General features: G+C 39.8%; 1 protein-coding gene across 1 annotated transcript in view; it reads right to left on the bottom strand.

Annotated features, from left to right (window-relative positions):
• Positions 1–1,675: 1,675 nt before the first annotated feature.
• Positions 1,676–20,665, bottom strand: part of ANAPC10 (anaphase promoting complex subunit 10) — a 136,637-nt gene continuing 117,647 nt past the window's right edge. Inside the window, exon 5 of the mRNA XM_060400994.1 lies at positions 1,676–4,065. Coding sequence (XP_060256977.1) covers positions 4,033–4,065 — 33 coding nt within the window. The 3' untranslated portion in view covers positions 1,676–4,032. The remainder of the gene's footprint in view (positions 4,066–20,665) is intronic.

Here is a 20,665-nt window from a genome sequence, read left to right as displayed (position 1 = left end):
TTTCAAGGACAGTTTTGCTGGATATAGGATTCTTGGTTGACAAATTCTTTCTTTTAACACTTGAAAATATACCCCCTTTGCTTTCCTGCCTCCAAATTTTCCAGTAATAAAACTGCTGATAATCTTATTGAGGACACTTTGTGTGTTACCAATTGCTTTCCTCTTGTTGCATTTAAGATTCTCTTTGTCTTTGACTTTTGACTGTTTCTTAAAATGTATGTATCAGTGTGAACCTCTTTCAATCCATGCTAGTTGAATTTCATCAACCTTAGATATTTATCTTCTGTCTTTCACCAAGTTTTAGAGATTTCTGGCCTTTATTTCTTCAAATACTCTCTCCTTCCCTTTTGCTTTTCTCCTTGTTGTACTCCCACAATGTGTAAGTTGTTCCACATGATGATATCCCACAGGTCCCTTAGGATCCGTTCACTTTTCTTGAACTTTCTTATTTTTTTTCCTGTTCCTCAGACTTGATAATTCCCATTTTCTTATTTTCAAGTTTGCTGACTCTTCCTTCTGCCTGTTCAAATATGACTTTGAATTCTTCCAGTGAATTTTTCATTTCAGTTACTGTACTTTTCAACTCTAGAATTTCTTTGGGGCATCTTTTTAAATTTTCTCTTTATTGGCATTTGCATTTTGTTCATACCTTGTTCTTATGATTTTGCCCACATCTTTCTTTAGTTCTTTATTATTATAGCAGTTGTTTTAAAATCTTTGTCCAGTATATCTTTCTTGTCTATCTCAATGATAGTTTCTGTTTATTTCTTTCCTTTGATTGGCCAATATGTCCCTGTTTCTTTATATTTCTTGAGATTTTATTTTGTTGAAAATGGATATTTGAATCTAATAATGTGGTTCTTTCAAAATTAGATTCTCCTCCTTTCTAAAGGGTCTGCTTGTTTTAGTTTTTGTCTTATTTTGATTAAGCTTGCCCTGAAGTGTAAACTTATGGTCTTTGCAGGGCTTTTCTGAGCCTGTGCCTTTCCCTAGGCATGTGTAATGACTTTCTAATTTCCCTGGATATGCAGTTCAGTTTGAATGTGGTTTTCTTCTATGTCTGACTTCAAAAGAGGAAAAAGAAAAATGAAGGAGGGAAAAAAAAGGAAGGTGCCAACTCATTACCTTCCCTGGAATTCACTTGAACCAGAGGCAGAAAGGCTTTCAACATTGGAGAGGGGTGGTACAAATAATTGTTGTCTGTGTGCCTCTGTGTCTGAACTTCCATGATCAGGCAATCAGAAGCAATCAGAACACATCTTCAATACTTAGAGCACAGAGTCCTCAATGCCTACCTTTGCTCTTGCAAACTGCATTCAAGCTGCTCCAAGATCAAGTACACAGCTGCCTACCTTGGCTGGTGCTTTGGAGAGGGAGGAGCCGCTACAGTGCTAACAGTTGAAATCAATTAAAATTAACTTCAGTTTACTGTCCAAGCCTTTCCCTGGAAGCTGCAAGCTTTCTATAGACTCCAGATTACAAAATAATTGCATCTTCTAGTGCAGTTGTTTTCTAGGTGAGAGGACAGATTTCTGGTGCTTTCTACTCTGCCATCTTCCCAGAATCCCCCTCCTCAGTTAAATGGTTTTTAAAAATACAGAGTCTGCAAATATCAACATTGCTGTAACTGAGGTGTTTTCTTTCTTTTAAAGTAAAAAAAAGAAAAAAGAAAAAGTTAACATGACCACCTGTTTTTACTTGGAAGAAATTCTAGAGTGCAAATGTATTTATATGGAATAGTGCTTCATGACATCATCAAAAAACCATGATCTGACTTCACGTGATTCCTATAAACATACAAATATTATTCCTAATGTTGCCAAGATTCTGTGATTCAAAATGTGGAGTGAAAGGGGAGAGAAATTAGATCTTTATGAGAAACTTACATGCATATGAAATCTGGACTCAGAGAGCTGACATTCATGCTACACCTTGGAAAACAAATAGAATGTGATTTATCCATTCACTCCTTTACTCATTCATTCATTCATTCATTCAGGGAATATTTATTGCATGCCATTATGTCCCAAGCACTGTCCTAGACAGTAAAAATATACAACAGTGAACAAAAAGACAAAGTCCATTTCTCATAAATCTTACATTCTGACAGACACAAAAATAGTAAACACAAAAAATGTTATACATCATTTTCAAAGGCAGGGATCTTAAAGCAGGGAAAGGGAATTAGAAGTGTCAAGGTGGGGAAAAGTGCTGCTATTTCTTCTGCAATGTTGGAAGCCCTCACAGTAGTAAATAATCTAATACAGTTGAATTATAGTTAATTCAGTCAGTAGTCAAGCCTTCCTTTCAATCAGTTAATATGCAACACCCAAATTAGCCTAACTTTCTCCACCTGGAGATTCTTTTGATCTTTTTTTCTTATTAAATTAAAGTGTACCAAAATGCTGTGCTTGTTGCTTAGTGGATCAGGCAGTGTGATGTACAAAAACCTGAATAAATACCCCTCCACCCCGACTCAGAGGTGTATGCAATTATTAGAGTGATTCTTTAAAGAACTTGTTAAAATGCCAAAATAGTGCCACAGAAAACACGTCAAATAAAGATTGAAGTTTTCTTTATGAAAAAAAAAAGTGTTTAACGAGGGTTTATGGGGTTTTATAAAAACACCTTAACACCTTACAGACCTAAAGGGGAAAAAGCTCTATTTAAGTATCATGCACCAAGAGCAGACCACCCAATGCTGATGACTAGGAGCCTCAAACAGACCCATCCTTGGGAGCCTGTGTGGAGACCCTAATTTTATGGTCATTTTAATTGTATTTGGGTTATTACCTCATGCCCCAGCAAACACCTACAGTATTTAATAAAAATGAGCATAGAACACTGTTCTAGTTAAAGTACGTATTAACCAAAATCATAAACTAAGTATGCTTTGCCATAAATTAACTGGGTGTTTAGTGTTTCTTTGCCTTTAAGTTATATTTGTTTTTTTATAACATGGTAGGCTTCACTATGTACCAAATCAACGTTAATTGATTTAGCATTTGACACAATCTCCTATCTCTAGCTCATAAGCCACAAACACACCTGTCCTGCATACTATAAAGTGATAAATACAGTTAATCAACCCTCCATATATAAAAAGAATGACTATAAAAATCACTGGGAAAAAATTTTAATTCAAAAAAGTTTTAACATAAAAAATAAAAAGTTAATCACTGGGACTGAAAAATCAAACAAATCTTTTTTTTTTTTTTTAAGAATAGGGTTGGGGGAAACTTCATTTTTCATTTGTCTAGAGTCTAGTTGTAGTGGTACTACTTACATCAAAGTTGATTCTCATTCAGAGAGTTGTGGTCTTCCTCTGTAGAACAAAATGAAGTACCTTGAAAACCTGAATGCCTTCATTTTACATTTGTCTAGAGTCTAGAAAATGGATTCTTAATAATTTTTTGCTTCAGTTTTCTGCAGAAAGTAAATTATCAGATGAAGACAACGTAGACAATACAGAACTGATGTTCTCTACCACCTCCACTGGCTAAATATTTCAGCAAAACTGCTTCAAATACTAATTTGTAGGTTCTTCTATATCCTTACCTGGTCATCCCATAATCCATTAAATTTAGATCTGTGCGTTCCTTGCCCTGAACCATCACACCAAAGGAGTTCTTCAGTTCAGTTCAGTTCATTCCCTCAGTTGTGTCAGACTCTTTGCGACCCCATGAACCACAGCACACCACGCCTCCCTGTCCATTACCAACCCCCAGAGTCCACCCAAACCCACGTCCATTGAGTCAATGATGCCATCCAACCATCTCACCCTCTGTCGTCCCCTTCTCTTCCTGCCCTCAATCTTTTCCAGCATCAGGGTCTTTTCCAGTGAGTCAGTTCTTCACATCAGTTGGCCAAAATATTGGGGTTTCAGCTTCAGCAGCAGTCCTTCCAATGGATATTCAGGACTGATTTCCTTTAGGATTGACTGGCTGGATCTCCTTGCAGTCCAAGGGACTCTCAAGAGTCTTCTCCAACACCACAGTTCAAAAGCATCAATTCTTCAGTGCTCAGCCTTCTTTATAGTCCAACTCTCACATCCATACGTGACTGCTGGAAAAACCATAGCCTTGATTAGACAGACCTTTGTCGACAAAGTAATGTCTCTGCTTTTTAATATTCTGACTAGATTGGTCATAACTTTCCTTCCAAGGAGTAAGCATCTTAATTTCATGGCTGCAATCACCACCTGCAGTGATTTTGGAGCCCAGAAAAATAAAGTCAGCCACTGTTTCCACTGTTTCCTCATCCATTTGCCATGAAGTGATGGGACAGGATGTAGTTCTTAAGTATTCCCAAATCTCCTAATTGACAAAAACTGCTAGTCTTTTTTCAGTCAAAAGTGATTTGACTTCTCTGTAACTTCTACTTTATAAGGTAGAGCACTTTTTCCTCCATGAAACCCTTTCCAACTTGGGTTTCCACACAATCACCATCCTGGATCTCATCCTCCAGGGTTTTAGATCCTTCTCAGTTTCCTTTGCAGACTTCTTTTTCTCTGATCATCTTTTAATTACAGATGAGCCTATAACATCCTGGACATTCTTCTCTTTTCATTCTGCAAACACTCCTTGAGTGATTCTGTAAATCTTATTAGTCTACTGACTATACAGTTACTTTCAAATTGAATGTGTGATGTCTTCCTCCTCCTCCAAGAAAAATCTATGCCTCCCCCAGTGTTCCTAGTCTCAGTAAGAACAGATATCACCTGCCAGGTGCTGGCGCCAGAAATCAAAATGTCAGAATTCTCTCTTTCCTTTACCTTCCATGTAGAGTTACCCGATTTAGCAATTAAAAATACAGGACACTCAACTGAATTTTAATTTCAGTAAGCAATGAAGGGACTTCCCTGGTGGTCCAGAGGTTAAGACTGCCTTGTCTTGCAGGGGGTGAGGGTCCTATCCCTGGTTGGAGAGCTAAGATCCCACGTGCCTCATGGCCAAAACAAACAAAACATAAAACAGAAGCAATACTGTAACAAATTCAATAAAGACTTTAAAAATGATCCACATCAAAAAATATTTTTAAAAAACAAGCAATGAATAATTTTGTTTTGTTGTTGATGTTCAGTCACTCAATCGTGTCCGACTCTGCAACCCCATGGACTGCAGCATGAGAGGCTTCCCTGTCCCTCAACATCTCCTAAAGTTAAATTTTTGTATTAATATTTCCCAAATAATTAAATGTAACTGTATTTGGCAATCCTATCTCTATATCTGGGTTTCCCAGGTGACACTAGTGGCAAAGAATCCACCTACCAAAGCAGGAGATGCAAGATACGCAGGTCTGATTCCTGGGTTAAGAAGATCCCCTGGAGAAGGAAATGGCTACCCACTCCAGTATTCTTGCCTGAAGAATCCCATGCACAGAGAAGCCTGTTGGGCTACAGTCTATGGGTCACAAAGAGTCAGACACAACTGAGCACAGCACAGCACCTCTAAATCTAATCAAACATTTAGCTCCTAAATATTTCTCAAATCTTTTCATGTCCCCTTATTTCCCATCACTTTCATCCTAGATTTAGCCACCATTGTCTCTTGCTTCGGAGAAGGCACTGGCACCCCACTCTAGTACTCTTGCCTGGAAAATCCCATGGATGGAGGAGCCTGGTAGGCTGCAGTCCATGGGGTCGCTAAGAGTCGGACACAACTGAGTGACTTGACTTTCACGTTTCACTTTCATGCATTGGAGAAGGAAATGGCAACCCACTCCAGTGTTCTTGCCTGGAGAATCCCAGGGACAGCAGAGCCAGGTGGGCTGCCGTCTATGGGGTCGCACAGAGTCGGACACGACTGAAGTGACTTAGCAGTAGCAGTAGTCTCTTGCTTAGATCTCTAACATAACCTCTCAAACAGACTCCCTGAATGCTCCACGACCCCGTAAAATCTACTCTCTACACACCAGAGAAAATTTCTAAAAGACATGAATTATATATCATGACGACATATCCTTATTTCCTCTCAACAAATTCCTTATTATTAACACCTCAATATTCGCCTCTGTCTACCCCCTCCAGCCTACTTTTTAGTTCTCCTATTGAGTTTATTACATTTTGGCCACAATTATCTTATTTCAATGCTTCAGACTCTTTTAGAATCTTCCTGCCTTCACACAGACAATTTCCACTGCCCCAGCTTTATAGACCACTGATAACATAATTTTTAAAGAAATTTACTGAGGTGAAATTGACATAGGACAAAATTAACCATTTTAAAATGATTAATTCAGTGGTATTAAGTACATTCACACTGTTGTACAAGCGCTACCTCTGTATCGTTCTAGAATATCTCCATCGCACCATCGTAAAAGCCTTTAGGGAAATCCCTGGTAGACCCGTGGTAGGGCTCCATGCTTTCACTCTGTGCTGTCAGTTTTTGGTTGGGAAACTAAGATCTGCAAGCCCCTGAAAAAAAAGTCAAAGTAAAGCCCTTTACTCAGTAAGCAGTTTCTCTTCCCTGTTCTCCTCAACTCCCAGCATCCATCAACCTGCTCTCTGTCTCTGTGTATTTGCATATTTCAGACATTTCATGTAAATATAATAGAACCATACAATATGTGGCCTTTAGGGTCTGGTTTCTCTCATTTAACATAATGTTGTGGAGGTTCATTAATTTCGTGGTAAGTATCGGTTCTTCATTCCCTTTTGTTGATAAACAATATTCCATTGTACATATATACTACAACTTGTTTATTCATTCATTTGTCAGTGAACATCTGGGCTATTTCCATCTTTTGGATATTGTGAATAATACAGCCTGAATGTGCTTGTACGTGCACTTGTTCGAACACCTGTTTTTTGCTACTTTGGGGTATACATCTAAGCATGGAATTTCAAGTCATATGGTAACTCTGTAGCTTAACTACTAACTTTTTGAAGAACCACTAAACGGTTTTCCACAGCAGCTGAACTATTTTACATTCCTATCAGCAATGAATGAGGGTTCCAATTTCTTCATATCCTCATCAACTCTTTTTAAAAATTTTTTATTGAAGGGTAATTGCTTTACAGAATTTTGTTGTTTTCTGTCAAACCTCAACCTGAATCAGCCATCAGTATATATATATTCCCTCTCTTTTGAACTTCCCTCCCATCTCCCTCCCCATCCCAACCCTCTAAGTTGATACAGAGCCCCTGTTTGAGTTTCTTAGCCATACAGCAAATTCCCGTTGGCTATCTATTTTACATATGGTAATGTAAGTTTCCATCTTACTCTTTCCATGCATCTCACCCTCTCCTCCCCTCTCCCCATGTCCATAAGTCTCTTCCCTATGTCTGTTTCCCCATTGCTGCCCTGTAAATAAATTCTTCAGTACCATTTTTCTAGATTCTGTATATATGCATTAGAATATGATATCTATCTTTTTCTTTCTGACTTACTTCACTCTGTATAATAGGTTCTAGTTTCATCCATCTCATTAGAACTGACTCAAATGCATTCCTTTTTATGGCTGAGTAATATTCCATTGTGTATATGTACCAAAACTTCATTATCCATTCATCTGTTTATGGACATCTAGGTTGCTTCCATGTTCTAGCTATTATAGATAGTGCTGTAATGAACAATGGGATATATGTGTCTCTTTCAATTTTGGTTTCCGCAGGGTATATGCCTAGGAATGGGATTGCTGGGTCATATGGTGATTTTATTCTTAGTGTTTTAAGGAATCTCCATACTGTCTTCCCTAGTGGCTGTATCAATTTACATTCCCACCAACAGTGCAAGAGTGTTCCATTTTCTCCACACCCTCTCTAGCATTTATTGTTTGTAGACTTTTGACTCATCAATTCTTGTTATTATCTAATATTTTGATTATACCCTTTGCATATGCTAGTTGGTCATTTGTATATTTGTTTTACTGATATTGTTTTAAACTGGGCTGTCTGTCTTTCTGTTGTGGAGCTGTAAGAGCTCTTTATATATTCTGGATACTAAACCCTCATGAGATAAATATTTTGCAAATACTTTCTCCCATTCTGTAGGCTGTCTTTTCACTTTCTTGATAATGCCCTTTGATATACAAAAGTTTTTAATTTTCATGAAGTCTGCTTATTTTTTTTCTTTTGTTGCTTGTGCTTTTGGTGTCATATCTAAGAATCAATTGTCAAATCCCCGGCCATGAAGATTTATTCCTACATTTTCTTCAAAGAATGAAACATTTTCTTCACCTAGAACCAGACATCCTGGAATGGGAAGTAAAGTGGGTCTTAAAGAAGCATCACTATGAACAAAGCTAGTGGAGGTGATGGAATTCCAGTTGAGCTCTTTCAAATCCTAAAAGATGATGCTGTGAAAGTACTGCACTCAGTATGCCAACAAATTTGGAAAACTTAGCAGTGGCCACAGGACTGGAAAAGGTCCGCTTTTATTCTAATCCCAAAGAAAGGCAATGCCAAAGAATGCTCAAACTAACTCACAATTGCACTCATCTCACACACTAGCAAAGTAATGCTCAAAATTCTCCAAACCAGGCTTCAACAGTATGTGAACTGCGAAATTCCAGATGTTCAAGTTAGATTTAGAAAAGGCAGAAGAACCAGAGATCAAATTGCCAACATCCATTAGATCATCAAAAAAGCAAGAGAGTTCCAGAAAAACTTCTGCTTTATTGACTGTGCCAAAGCCTTTGACTGTGTGGATCACAACAAACTGTGGAAAATTCTTCAAGGGATGGGAACACAAGACCACCTGACCTGCCTCCTGAGAAATCTGCATGCAGGTCAAGAAGCAACTGTTAGAACTGAACATGGAACAACAGACTGGTTCCAAATAGGAAAAGGAGTACGTCAAGGCTGTATATTGTCACCCTGCTTATTTAACTTCTATGCAGAGTACATCATGAGAAACGCTGGACTGGATGAAGCATAAGCTGGAATCAAGATTGCCGGGAGAAATCTCAATAACCTCAGATATGCAGATGACACCACCCTTATGGCAGAAAGTGAAGAAGAACTAAAGAGCCTCTTGAAAATGAAAGAGGAGAGTGAAAAAGCTGGCTTAAAGCTCAACATTCAGAAAACGAAGATCATGGCATCTGGTCCCATCACTTTATGGGAATAGATGGGGAAACAGTGGAAACAGTTACAGACTGTATTTTGTTGGTGCAGATGGTGTCACTGCAGATGGTGACTGAAGCTATTAAATTAAAAGACACTTGCTCCTTGGAAGAAAAGTTATGACCTACCTAGTCAGCATATTAAAAGCAGAGACATTACTTTGTCAACAAGGGTCTATCTAGTCAAAGCTATGGTTTTTCCAGTAGTCATGTACGGATGTGAGAGATGGACTACAAAGAAAACTGAGCACAGAAAAATTGATGCTTTTGAACTGCGGTGTTGGAGAAGACTCTTGAGAGTCCCTTGGACTGCAAGGAGATCCAACCAGTCAATCCTAAAGGAGATCAGTACCGAATATTCATTGGAAGGACTGGTGCTGAAGCTGAAGCTCCAATATTTTGGCCAACTGATGTGAAGAACTGACTCACTGGAAAAGATCTTGATGCTGGGAAATGTTGAAGGTGGGAGGAGAAGGGGACAACAGAGGATGAGATGGTTGGATGGTATCATCGACTTGATGGGCATGAATTTGAGCAAGCTCCAGGAGCTGGTGATGGACAGGGAATCCTGGCATGCTGCAGTTCATGGGATCACAAAGAGTCAGACACGACTGAGCAACTGAACTGAATTGAATTTTTCTTCAAAGAGTTTTACAAGCATTTAACTTATATTCATGTCATTGGTCCATTTTGAGTTAATTTTTATATACGGTGTGAGGTAAAAGTCCAATTTGATTCTTTTGCATGTGAATATTCAGTTGTCCCAGAATTGTAACAGAATTTTTTTCTGTCTTTTCCCCCATCTCTTCTTACCTCTCCTGTCCAGCCACTCTATGTATATCTTTTAAGGCTTAGCTTACCTTCCTTGGATACCTGCTCCCTCCCTCTCAGAGTAAGTAAGGTTCCGTATTAAATGCCCACATTGCACTGTGTCTTTAACTTCTGCCCTCTCTGCTACATTGTAAGTTTCAGATGATAAAGGTTTATGTCAGTCTGATTCACCAAATGTCAAATGTCACCTCTTCTATAAATACGTACAGGATTCTGTAGCTACTTATTCACTCTTTTTTTTTTTTTTTTTTTTACTTATTCACTCTTGGATAACATCCTGAAGCTAGTTCCGTAACAGTACTCAGCATAGTGCATTACAGTTCATTGTTACAGGTCTGGTCCTACACTAGGCTATAAACTCTTCAATGACAGGGAACAACCATCTTCTTTTTTCTTTAGTGCCTTAGACAGCGCCAGATACAGAATAGAAACCCAACAAGTATTTGTTAAATTAATCAATGAATGAATATGTAGGCAGTGAAAAAAACATGAGTCAAATTAATAATTCTTTTCTTGTATTCCCATAAGTGTAAGGACCTGAAAGTTGCCTTAGAAGGATGTAGTAGCTGTTCGGGTCTCCATCATATCCACCAGGCCACTTGTGGCTCTGCCCTTCACACTTCTGTTCAAGTATATAGAAATTAAATTCCTAGGTCAATGAGCCAGTGAGACAAGCCAATTAACAGACTTCTTTTTAAATTTTCTAGATGCAAGGCACTGTGCTGGGTATTATACGACAAAGAAAAGGAACATAGGGCATGATCTTTGTCCTTACAATCCAGATTAGTGTACAAGAAACGAAAATGAAATAATGAATTATACAACAATTAGTGGATAATATAAAAATAGTCTATAACTAAGTACGAATTATCTAACACTTTAAAGCTATACATGGAATGGAATTCAGAAATAAATAAGCTTTATTTATCTAAGAAATCTTTATTGCATACCTATTATTGTAACATGGTCTGTTGTAGATATTGGGAATCTAGACACGAAGAAGGCTTCCCTGTCTTAGTCAAAAACTCTTTTGAGTATCTGAATAAAATTATGCTCCTCTCTCTAGGAAAGTGCTCACACCTTACACATACAATCATACATATTCACGATGATATTGTGAACAATATCATGAGACCAGGAGTCAAGAATGTCTCACCTGGAGGATCTCTCTAGGAAACAGAAAATTACTGAAACCTAAAATAAATTATGCTTATCAGTTTTTCTTTTTTTTAATGTACTTTATTATATCCATGTGTTTAAAAATAAAAGATTAGAAAACAGGCCTCTTAGTGTGTATCTCAGAAAAAATTTAATGAACTCAGATTCCTACATCTTCCCATACACAGAAAAGCACTAAAATCATTAACTAGAGATGTTTGTTCCTTCTGAGTGGCAGTAATCTCTTACTGAGATATATGCCTGACTGCATTGCAATGTGGGAAACCTGGGTTCAATCCCTGGGTCAGGAAGATCCCCTGGAAAAGGGGATAGATAGCTACCCACTCCAGTATTCTTGCTTGGAGAATCCCATGGACAAGGAACCTGGCAGGCTACAGTCCATGGGGTCGCAGAGTCCGACATGACTGAGGCATTAACACTTTCACTCACTTATGTCTGACTGCATGTATTCCCTAGCCGAAAATCATCTAGAAGCTGGCTTTCCTTCTAAGTCTCAGGTGGTTAGTCTAAAACTAAGTGGTTTCCTCAGAGCTATTGAGAGACTGTCTCTTTGGCTACTGTCCACTAAAAGACCCTAAATAAAACTTAAGCTCCCAACTCTCACATTGCGCATTTTTCTTTAAGCTGACATAGCCATTTAGTCAGGAGCACAGTTTAACAGCCTGGACTTGGGATTGGCATCTGAAGCGAGGGGTAGTGTTGTACGTCAGAGCACTTGATTTGTGGGGTCTCTGCTAACTTCAGGTAGTTAGCATTATAATTGAATTATAACACATCCAGTTGGGTGTCCAGACAGATAGAGAATTGCTTGGGGTGGAAAACCCACAGATCTGGTGTCAGAGCATCTCTGTGAATAGAGAAAACAGTTTTCCTTTAATAGGTTAACGGTTATACTAACATATTATTCTTTATATCAACACTATGCTATTCATTTCTTTTTTTTTAAGGAATGAACTATTTTTTAAAATTTTTATTTATGTATTTGTCCGTGCCTGGTCTAAGTTGTGGCAAGTGGGGTTTTGTTTTGTTTTGTTTTTCAGTTGCCACATGCAGAACTCCTAGTTGCAGCATGTGTCATCTAGTTCCCTTACCAGGGATCGAACCTGGGCCTCCCTACATTGGGAGTGTGGAGTCTTAGCCACCGGACCACCGGCGAAGTCCCTCATTTTTAATAGAGTTGGCTACTCTATTGGCTGTCAATTAAATAGATTAATAGATTTAATAGATTAACATCTATTAAATGTTTCATACAACATTTCTAGAAAAATTGTCTTTTCAAATAATTTTTAAGTACATCCCTGACAATGGGGATCTTTGAGTGACTAATGTTATCCTGTGGTGATGACCTCAGACCTATATATAAAATGCCCTGAAATAATATTAAATATTTTGTGAAGTAGGCCATAGATGATACAAGTAAAGTTTAAGAAAAATCTACTGGTGAGACAGAAAGATTGGAAAGGAGGAGGGTCATGGTTAGGTAATGAGAAAGGATAAGGATTTGCATTCTGGTTGGCAGCAAGGATGCAAGGGAGATATTGAAGAAATTCACATTTTAAAGTTCAGGATTTGGCATTTGAAAAAATAAGGAAGGAGGCACAGATGCTAGTTATCATGGAAAACAGTCACATCTTGATAAAAATAAAGAAATTGAGAAGGACATATGATGAACTCAGTTTTGGCCCTGTTGAACTTTAAGTAGTGACAGAACATTTGGAGATAGGAGGCTGGAGCTCAGAAAAGAGATTCAAGCTGGAGGCACATTTGGGTGTCATCAGCAAAATGTTAATTGCTGAAATCAGTAGAATGTATGCTCTCATTGATGGAAAAATTGCAACAATGAAAGTAAGAGAAACAGGGGCTGCAGGGGTAGAAAGACTAGAAATACTTTTATGCCCAATTATTTATGGATGTGACCACTTTGGTTTAAAAATTACAGCAGGCAACTTTGGTAATGATAACCGTCTCTTCACCGTCTCCCGTCTCCGGGAATGTATCACAGCTATAGCAATGAGGTCCAGCGGCCATGCTGCAACAGGACCCTGCACCTTGGTCACTGATCAAGAGAACATAAAACCTAAACAAAAATATTCTCTTTCTCTCCATCTCTCTCTCTTTCCCTCCATCTCTCTCTCTCTTTCCCTCATCGCCCCCTAACTCTCACATGCGTACATTTAAAACTTACATAGTCAGTGCTAGTGGCTCAGTTGTGCCCGATTCTTTGTGACCCCAAAGCCCACCAGGCTCCTCTGTCCATGGAATTCTCCAGGCAAGAGTACTGTTGTGGGTCAGTTCAGTCAGTTCAGTTGCTCAGTCGTGTTCGACTGTTTGCAACCCCATGAATCGCAGCACGCCAGGCCTCCCTGTCCATCACCAACTCCCAGAGTTCACTCAGACTCACATCCATCGAGTCGGTGATGCCATCCAGCCATCTCATCCTCTGTCGTCCCCTTTTCCTCCTGCCCCCAATCCCTCCCAGCATCAGAGTCTTTTCCAATGAGTCAACTCTTCACATGAAGTGGCCAAAGTACTGGAGTTTCAGCTTTAGCATCATTCCTTCCAAGGAACCCCTGGGCTGATCTCCTTCAGAATGGACAGGTTGGATCTCCTTGCAGTCCAAGGAACTCTCAAGACTCTTCTCCAACACCACAGTTCAAAAGCATCAATTCTTCGGCACTCAGCTTTCTTCACAGTCCAACTCTCACATCCATACATGACCACTGGAAAACCATAGCCTTGACTAGACGGATCTTAGTCGGCAAAGTAATGTCTGCTTTTGAATACGCTTTCTAGGTTGGTCATAACTTGTCTTCCAAGGAGTGTCTTTTAATTTCATGGCTGCAGTCACCATCTGCAGTGATTTTGGAGCCCCCCCACAATAAAGTCTGACACTGTTTCCACTGTTTCCCCATCTATTTCCCATGAAGTGATGGGCCCGGATACCATGATCTTCGTTTTCTGAATGTTGAGCTTTAAGCCAACTTTTTCACTCTCCACTTTCACTTTCATCAAGAGGCTCTTTAGTTCCTCTTCACTTTCTGCCATAAGGGTGGTGTCATCTGCATATCTGAGGTTATTGAGATTTCTCCCGGCAATCTTGATTCCAGCTTGTGCTTCTTCCAGCTCAGCGTTTCTCATGATGTACTCTGCATAGAAGTTAAATAAGCAGGGTGACAATATACAGCCTTGATGTACTCCTTTTCCTATGTGGAACCAGTCTGTTGTTCCATGTCCAGTTCTAACTATTGCTTCCTGACCTGCATATAGGTTTCTCAAGAGGCAGGTTAGGTGGTCTGGTATTCCCATCTCTTTCAGAATTTTCCACAGTTTATTGTGATCCACAAAGTCAAAGGCTTCAACTATAATTTAGCCAAATTTAATTTATTGGTTGACCAGAGTACGGAGTGCTTTTGCCGGCAGTAGCATTATAGGCTGTATATTGTCACCCTGCTTATATAACTTATATGCAGAGTACATCATAAGAAACGCTGGACTGGAGGAAACACAAGCTGGAATCAAGGTTGTGGGGAGAAATATCAATAACCTCAGATATGCAGATGACACCACCCTTACGGCAGAAAGTGAAGAGGAACTAAAAAGCCTATTGATGAAAGTGAAAGCGGAGAGTGAAAAAGTTGGCTTAAAGCTCAACATTCAGAAAACGAAGATCATGGTATCTGGGCCCATCACTTCATGGGAAATAGATGGGAAACAGTGGAAACAGTGTCAGACTTTATTTTATGGGGGCTCCAAAATCACTGCAGATGGTGATTGCAGCCATGAAATTAAAAGACACTTACTCCTTGGAAGAAAAATTATGACCAACCTAGATAGCATATTCAAAAGCAGAGACATTACTTTGCCGACTAAGGTCCGTCTAGTCAAGGCTATGGTTTTCCAGTGGTCATGTATGGATGTGAGAGTTGGACTGTGAAGAAGGCTGAGTGCCAAAGAATTAATGCTTTTGAACTGCGGTGTTGGAGAAGAGTCTTGAGAGTCCCTTGGACTGCAAGGAGATCCAACCAGTCCATTCTGAAGGAGATCAGCCCTGGGATTTCTTTGGAAGGAATGATGCTAAAGCTGAAACTCCAGTACTTTGGCCACCTCATGCGAAGAGTTGACTCATTGGAAAAGACTCTGATGCTGGGAGGGATTGGGGGCAGGAGGAGAAGGGATGACAGAGGATGAGATGGCTGGATGGCATCACCGACTCGATGGATGTGAGTCTGAGTTAACTCCGGGACTTGGTGATGGACAGTGAGGCCTGGCGTGCTGTGATTCATGGGGTCGCAAAGAGTCGGACACGACTGAGTGACTGAACTGAACTGAACTGAGCATTATGACAATTATTCTGAGAATCATAAAATATTAGGCAAAAAAACTTTAAAATCTCAAAATAGGAATTCAAATTCATTAATCATGTATCTAGTGTATACTTAACAGTAAGTACTGTACTAGTTGTGGAGTACAAGGATGATTAAAGCATGGTCTTACTCATGGAAGAATATTGTGGGTAGCCTTTCTCTTCTCAGGGGATCTTGCCGACCTAGGGATTGGACCCAGGTCTCCTGCACTGCAGGCAGATTCTTTACCATCTGAGCCACCAGGAAAGCCCAAAACTTTTGTAAAGCCACTGAAACTGGGCATCAGGCTTATGGGAGAGCTCCCCAACAGGGTCAACCAAGTTCCACTTCTAATGTCCTTTAGCAGCTTAATCTCTAAGGTTTGGTTTTCAGTACACCTGTCTCTTTCTAACAAATACTATCACACCTGTTTCTGCTTTAATGTACTTGGAGTCAGTTTCCATTGCTATTAACAAAAGACTCATGTAATACCATTGTCTTAATCTGTTCAGGATGCTATGACAAAATAACAGATATCAACAACAGAAGTGTATCTCTCATCAATCTGGAGGCTGGATAGTCTAAGATCAAGGTGCAAGGAGATTTGGTATTTGGTGAAGACCCACTTCCTGATTCACAGATGGAAGGCTCAACCCTGGTGACTTAATCATCTCCCAAAGACCCTCCTCCAAGCCCCATCACACCGGGGTTTAGGTCTCAACCTATGAAGTTGGTGGGGTCAGACACCATAGCAACCACGGATATTTAATGATCATTCCTCCAGGGCTACTCAAGCTTTAGCGTGGATATGAATCACCCAGGCCCATGGTTAGAGGTAGGTTCTGATTCATAAGGCCTGGGGTGGAGCCCAGGAATCTGCATTAAGGCTGGCAGACACACTTGAAGTAGCAAGGCATCACATAACACTATCTCTGGCAAAGCAGACAAGCCATACACACAGGAAATAAATAATTCAGGGTATCACTATACCGCAGAAAGTACCCTGGAGTGTCTTTAGCCTTGTTTCTGTTTAAACCTGCTGTGTTTAAACTTGCAAATCACTCAATCAAATTGGACCTCGGTTTCTGCATCTGTGGGAGAGTGACAGGATGACTATCACATCCCTCGCAACTCTTAGATTCTCTCCATGATTAGGGTTATAATTAATTATACAAACAGGGAGAAGATCAGTTTAGACAACTGTCCATTATATTTGTGTACTAAGAAAAGTTATTTCCAATAAAAAATAGATGCTCAGTAATTTCAAAAATGTGTGCAAAATATTGCATGGAAAAACAATAATACTACATACAATATTATCTTCATTTGTTATATATGTGTGTATACACCCATACGTAGAAAAGCCTGAAAGTATTTGAATTCATTGTTCATTATAAATTTTCCTTTTTTTTTCCTGTACTTTCTATCAACAGGTATATTTTTTATATAAGAAACCCCAAGTCTATGACAGATCATGCTCATCCTTGCCAATCCCCGAGGGTCCCGACACTACCCAGCTGCTCCCCATCTCAGCTGGGAATTGCTCAGCTGGTCCACATGTCAGAGGCTTCCATCTCATGAGTGCGCAGAATCTGGAAGCAGTTTGTCCAGTGCTCCTGGAGGTGAATTGAGACTCCTGGGAATGAGCTACCATTTGATCTCACTGGCCTTCTGCCCAGCTTCTGGTTTTCACCCTAGCTCCCTGCTGGGATAGGAGCCCAGCCTTGAACTTCAGCCAGAAAAGCTGTAGCCCTCACTCTGCCTAATTCTTGCTAGCCCAGGAGGCAGACGCTGCCAGGGGTACCACCACCACTACCATCCCAACCTCCCCAGACATTGGACTGTCCGCTTAGCCCAGGGAGACCTCCCAAGACTGCAGCTCAGATAACAGCTCAGATAACAGTAAAATCTCCCCCAGGCCTGGGACATTAGCCTGCCAAAAGTCGTTTACAAATGACTCCTTTACATTCAGAAGTAGTCTGGAAACAGAGCAACCCACTTTGCAGGTCAATTCACTGTATGGAAGAAATAGCAGCTCTAGTTTAAGAGTGGAAATGTACATGCTATTCAGTCATCTTGCGATCACCCACTATATCTGTTACCTATGCTTACATTATGGATGAATTGTGATCCTATAGCATTTGGGGGACTTGGTTTCCTCATCTGTAAAGTGACTGGACAATCCTTCAATTAAAATTGTTGATAAATTTCTTTACCAAGCAATCATATTCACTTTTCGGACCCATTTTGTTTCTCCCGTGGCATTCATACTGCTAAGTATTTTAAGGTTAGTTGCGCACGTGTGTTTTTCTTCTGCGAGCTCCTTGAAGGCAGAGATTTTGTTTTACTTGGTCTGTGCTTCTTGCAGAGGTATTAGCTCACAGTGGGCCTCAGTAAGCACTGACTGGACTACAGTTATTACTGTATAATAATAACTAAGTCACAATACCCCCAAATACTCTGCTCTTGAGCAAAATAAGTTTTCCTTATAGTTCTTAACAGTTCCTTACACAGGGAAAATGTCATCTTAAGATATGATTTGTCATTTTCAACTTTATCAGGGAAACTTTCAGCTCTTTTGGCTCTTTAATAGTTGGGAAATGGAGGTGGGGAGGGGAAGCCATTATATTTAATGGATTAATATAATCCAGCTTCTGCAAAAAAGCTCTAGGGCAGTTTGCAACACACCCAAATAGGCAGAAATTGGCAAGTTTTGCATTATGGATGCCTAGAAGCTCTGATGCTACTTCTCCATGGAGAGAACAAGCCTACAAGACTCTGGGTGATGAGGAAAGGACATAGGTACCAGAGAGAGCACCCGAATGTCTAGATAAACAATAAAAGTGTCAGGCTAGTGGCAGGACTTGAGCTAGGCTGGAGTACAAATTTGCTTCAGAGATTCCTTGGGTCACTTGAACATATTATAAAATATGTAACTATTAGTGTCCCTTCTTAACCCTAGTTGATAAACAGGGGTAAGAGTCTAGCTTTGAGAGTCTAGCAGAAAAGACTAAATGATAATTTTAGAAAAAGGTAAATTCAAGACTCCCACAGAGGTATAAAAATAAACATGTGTTAAAGATTTTTTAACAAATTATATAATATGAAAGAACCAGACAGATGTTATAACCATTCAAAGGAAAAATCTAAACACAAATTTATAAGGAGTAAACTAGTCCTGAGTTTATAGGGCCAAAACTAGCTTTTCCATGTGGGAGAGGAAATAAAATCACTAGTAGAATAAACATAACACACATCTATCAGTTACCTAAAACTTACAGGGACTCTTAAAACAGCTCCATGACAACAAACCAGGCTAGAAACAGATTATTTGGAAAGGTAGGCTACAGGTGATACACAATTTTCCATTAAAATAGACTTTTTTTCTACAGTATTTACTTGATCTTTCTAACCTAACAGATATTTCAGCCATGCGTTGGCGATTGAATCATTGTCATTTCATAACTGAATTCTCTCCTGGTATCTGAGACACCACTAATCCACAGTGCTCGCTAAAAAAAGCCCCATTTTTACATCAGAGATCCCTGTGTGATAGAACTGACCTTATGTTTTCGAAATTTTTGACAACCTGATCAAAAATTTGAATGCAGAAATGGGACCTGGGTTTTCCTTATAATCAAGGCCAAATTATTTTCTCAAAAAAGTAACCATGGGGACTTCCCTGGCAGTCCAGCAGCTTCTAAGCATCCATAAGCCAAAACTTGCCAATTCCTGCCTATTTGGGTATGTTGCAAACTGCCCTAAAGCTTTTTTGCAGAAGCTGGATTATATTAATCCATTAAATATAATGGCTTCCCCTCCCCACCTCCATTTCCCAACTATTAAAGAGCCAAAAGAGCTGAAATTTTCCCTGATAAAGTTGAAAATGACAAATCATATCTTAAGATGACATTTTCCCGGTGTAAAGAACTGTTAAGAACTATAAAGAAAACTTATTTTACTCTGCCTTCCAGGGCAGGGGATGCAGGTTTGATCCCTGGTCAGGGAACAAGGATCCCGCATGCTGGGGGGCGGTGAGGGGCAGCACGGGGGGAGGGTGGTTAGCCCATATGCGGCAACTAAGACCCGAGGCAGTGAAATAAACAAATATTTCTTTAAAGAAAGTATTGTTGACTCTGCTCATATCCTGAGATGAGTACTCAGTCGAGACCCTAGGGTTCTGTGCCATAAACATGAAAGATAATTTGGGCCTGAGACATTCTGAAGCCTGGTGTTACCAGTCACCGAGCTTCATTCTTGGCAATAATTCCTTTAGGAACAGCATCATCCCTCTGACTGCTCAGAGTGTTTCCACAGGTTGAGAGCCAGTCTCGGTGGTGTCTGTGCTCTTCTGTGTCAGTCACCCCATCGGCAGAGCCTTCTCCAGCACCACAGTTCAAAAGCATCAATTTTTTGTTGCTCAGACTTCTTTTTTTTAAATTGGAGGCTAATTACTTTATAATATTGCAGTGGGTTTTGCCATACATTCACATGAATCAGCCATGGGTGTACATGTGTTCCCCATCCTGAATCCCCTCCCACCTTCCTCCCCATCCCATCCCTCAGGGTCATCCCAGTGCACCAGCCCTGAGCGCCCTGTCTCATGCATCGAGCCTGGACTGGCGATCTGTTTCACATATGATAATATACATGTTTCAATGCTATTCTCTCAAATCATCCCACCCTCTCTCCCACAGAGTCCAAAACTCTGTTCTTTACATCTGTGTCTCTTTTGCTGTTTCACATATAGAGTCATTGTTACCATCTTTCTAAATTCCATATATGTATGTTAATATACTGTATTGGTGTTTTTCTTTCTGACTTACTTCACTCTGTATAATAGGCTCGTTTCATCCACCTCATTAGAACTGATTCAAATGCATTCTCTTTATAGTTGAGTAATACTCCATTGTGTATTTGTATCACAGCTTTCTTATCCAGTCATCTGCTGATGGACATCTATGTTGCTTCCATGTCCTGGCTATTATAAACAGTGCTGCGATGAACATTGGGGTACACGTGGCTCTTTCAATTCTGGTTTCCTCAGTGTGTATGCCCAGCAGTGGGATTGCTGGGTCATATGGCAGTTCTATTTCCAGTTTTTAAGGAATCTCCACACTGTTCTTCATAATGGCTGTACTAGTTTGCATTCCCACCAAGAGTGTGAGAGGGTTCCCTTTTCTCCACACCCTCTCCAGCATTTATTGTTTGTAGACTTTTTGATAGCAGCCATTCTGACTGGTGTG

This window comes from Ovis aries, chromosome 17 (genome assembly GCF_016772045.2).
Source record: "Ovis aries strain OAR_USU_Benz2616 breed Rambouillet chromosome 17, ARS-UI_Ramb_v3.0, whole genome shotgun sequence".
Lineage (NCBI taxonomy): Eukaryota > Metazoa > Chordata > Mammalia > Artiodactyla > Bovidae > Ovis > Ovis aries.
The sequence above is the reverse complement of the archived record's forward strand: the minus strand, read 5'-3'. Positions and strand labels throughout refer to the sequence as shown.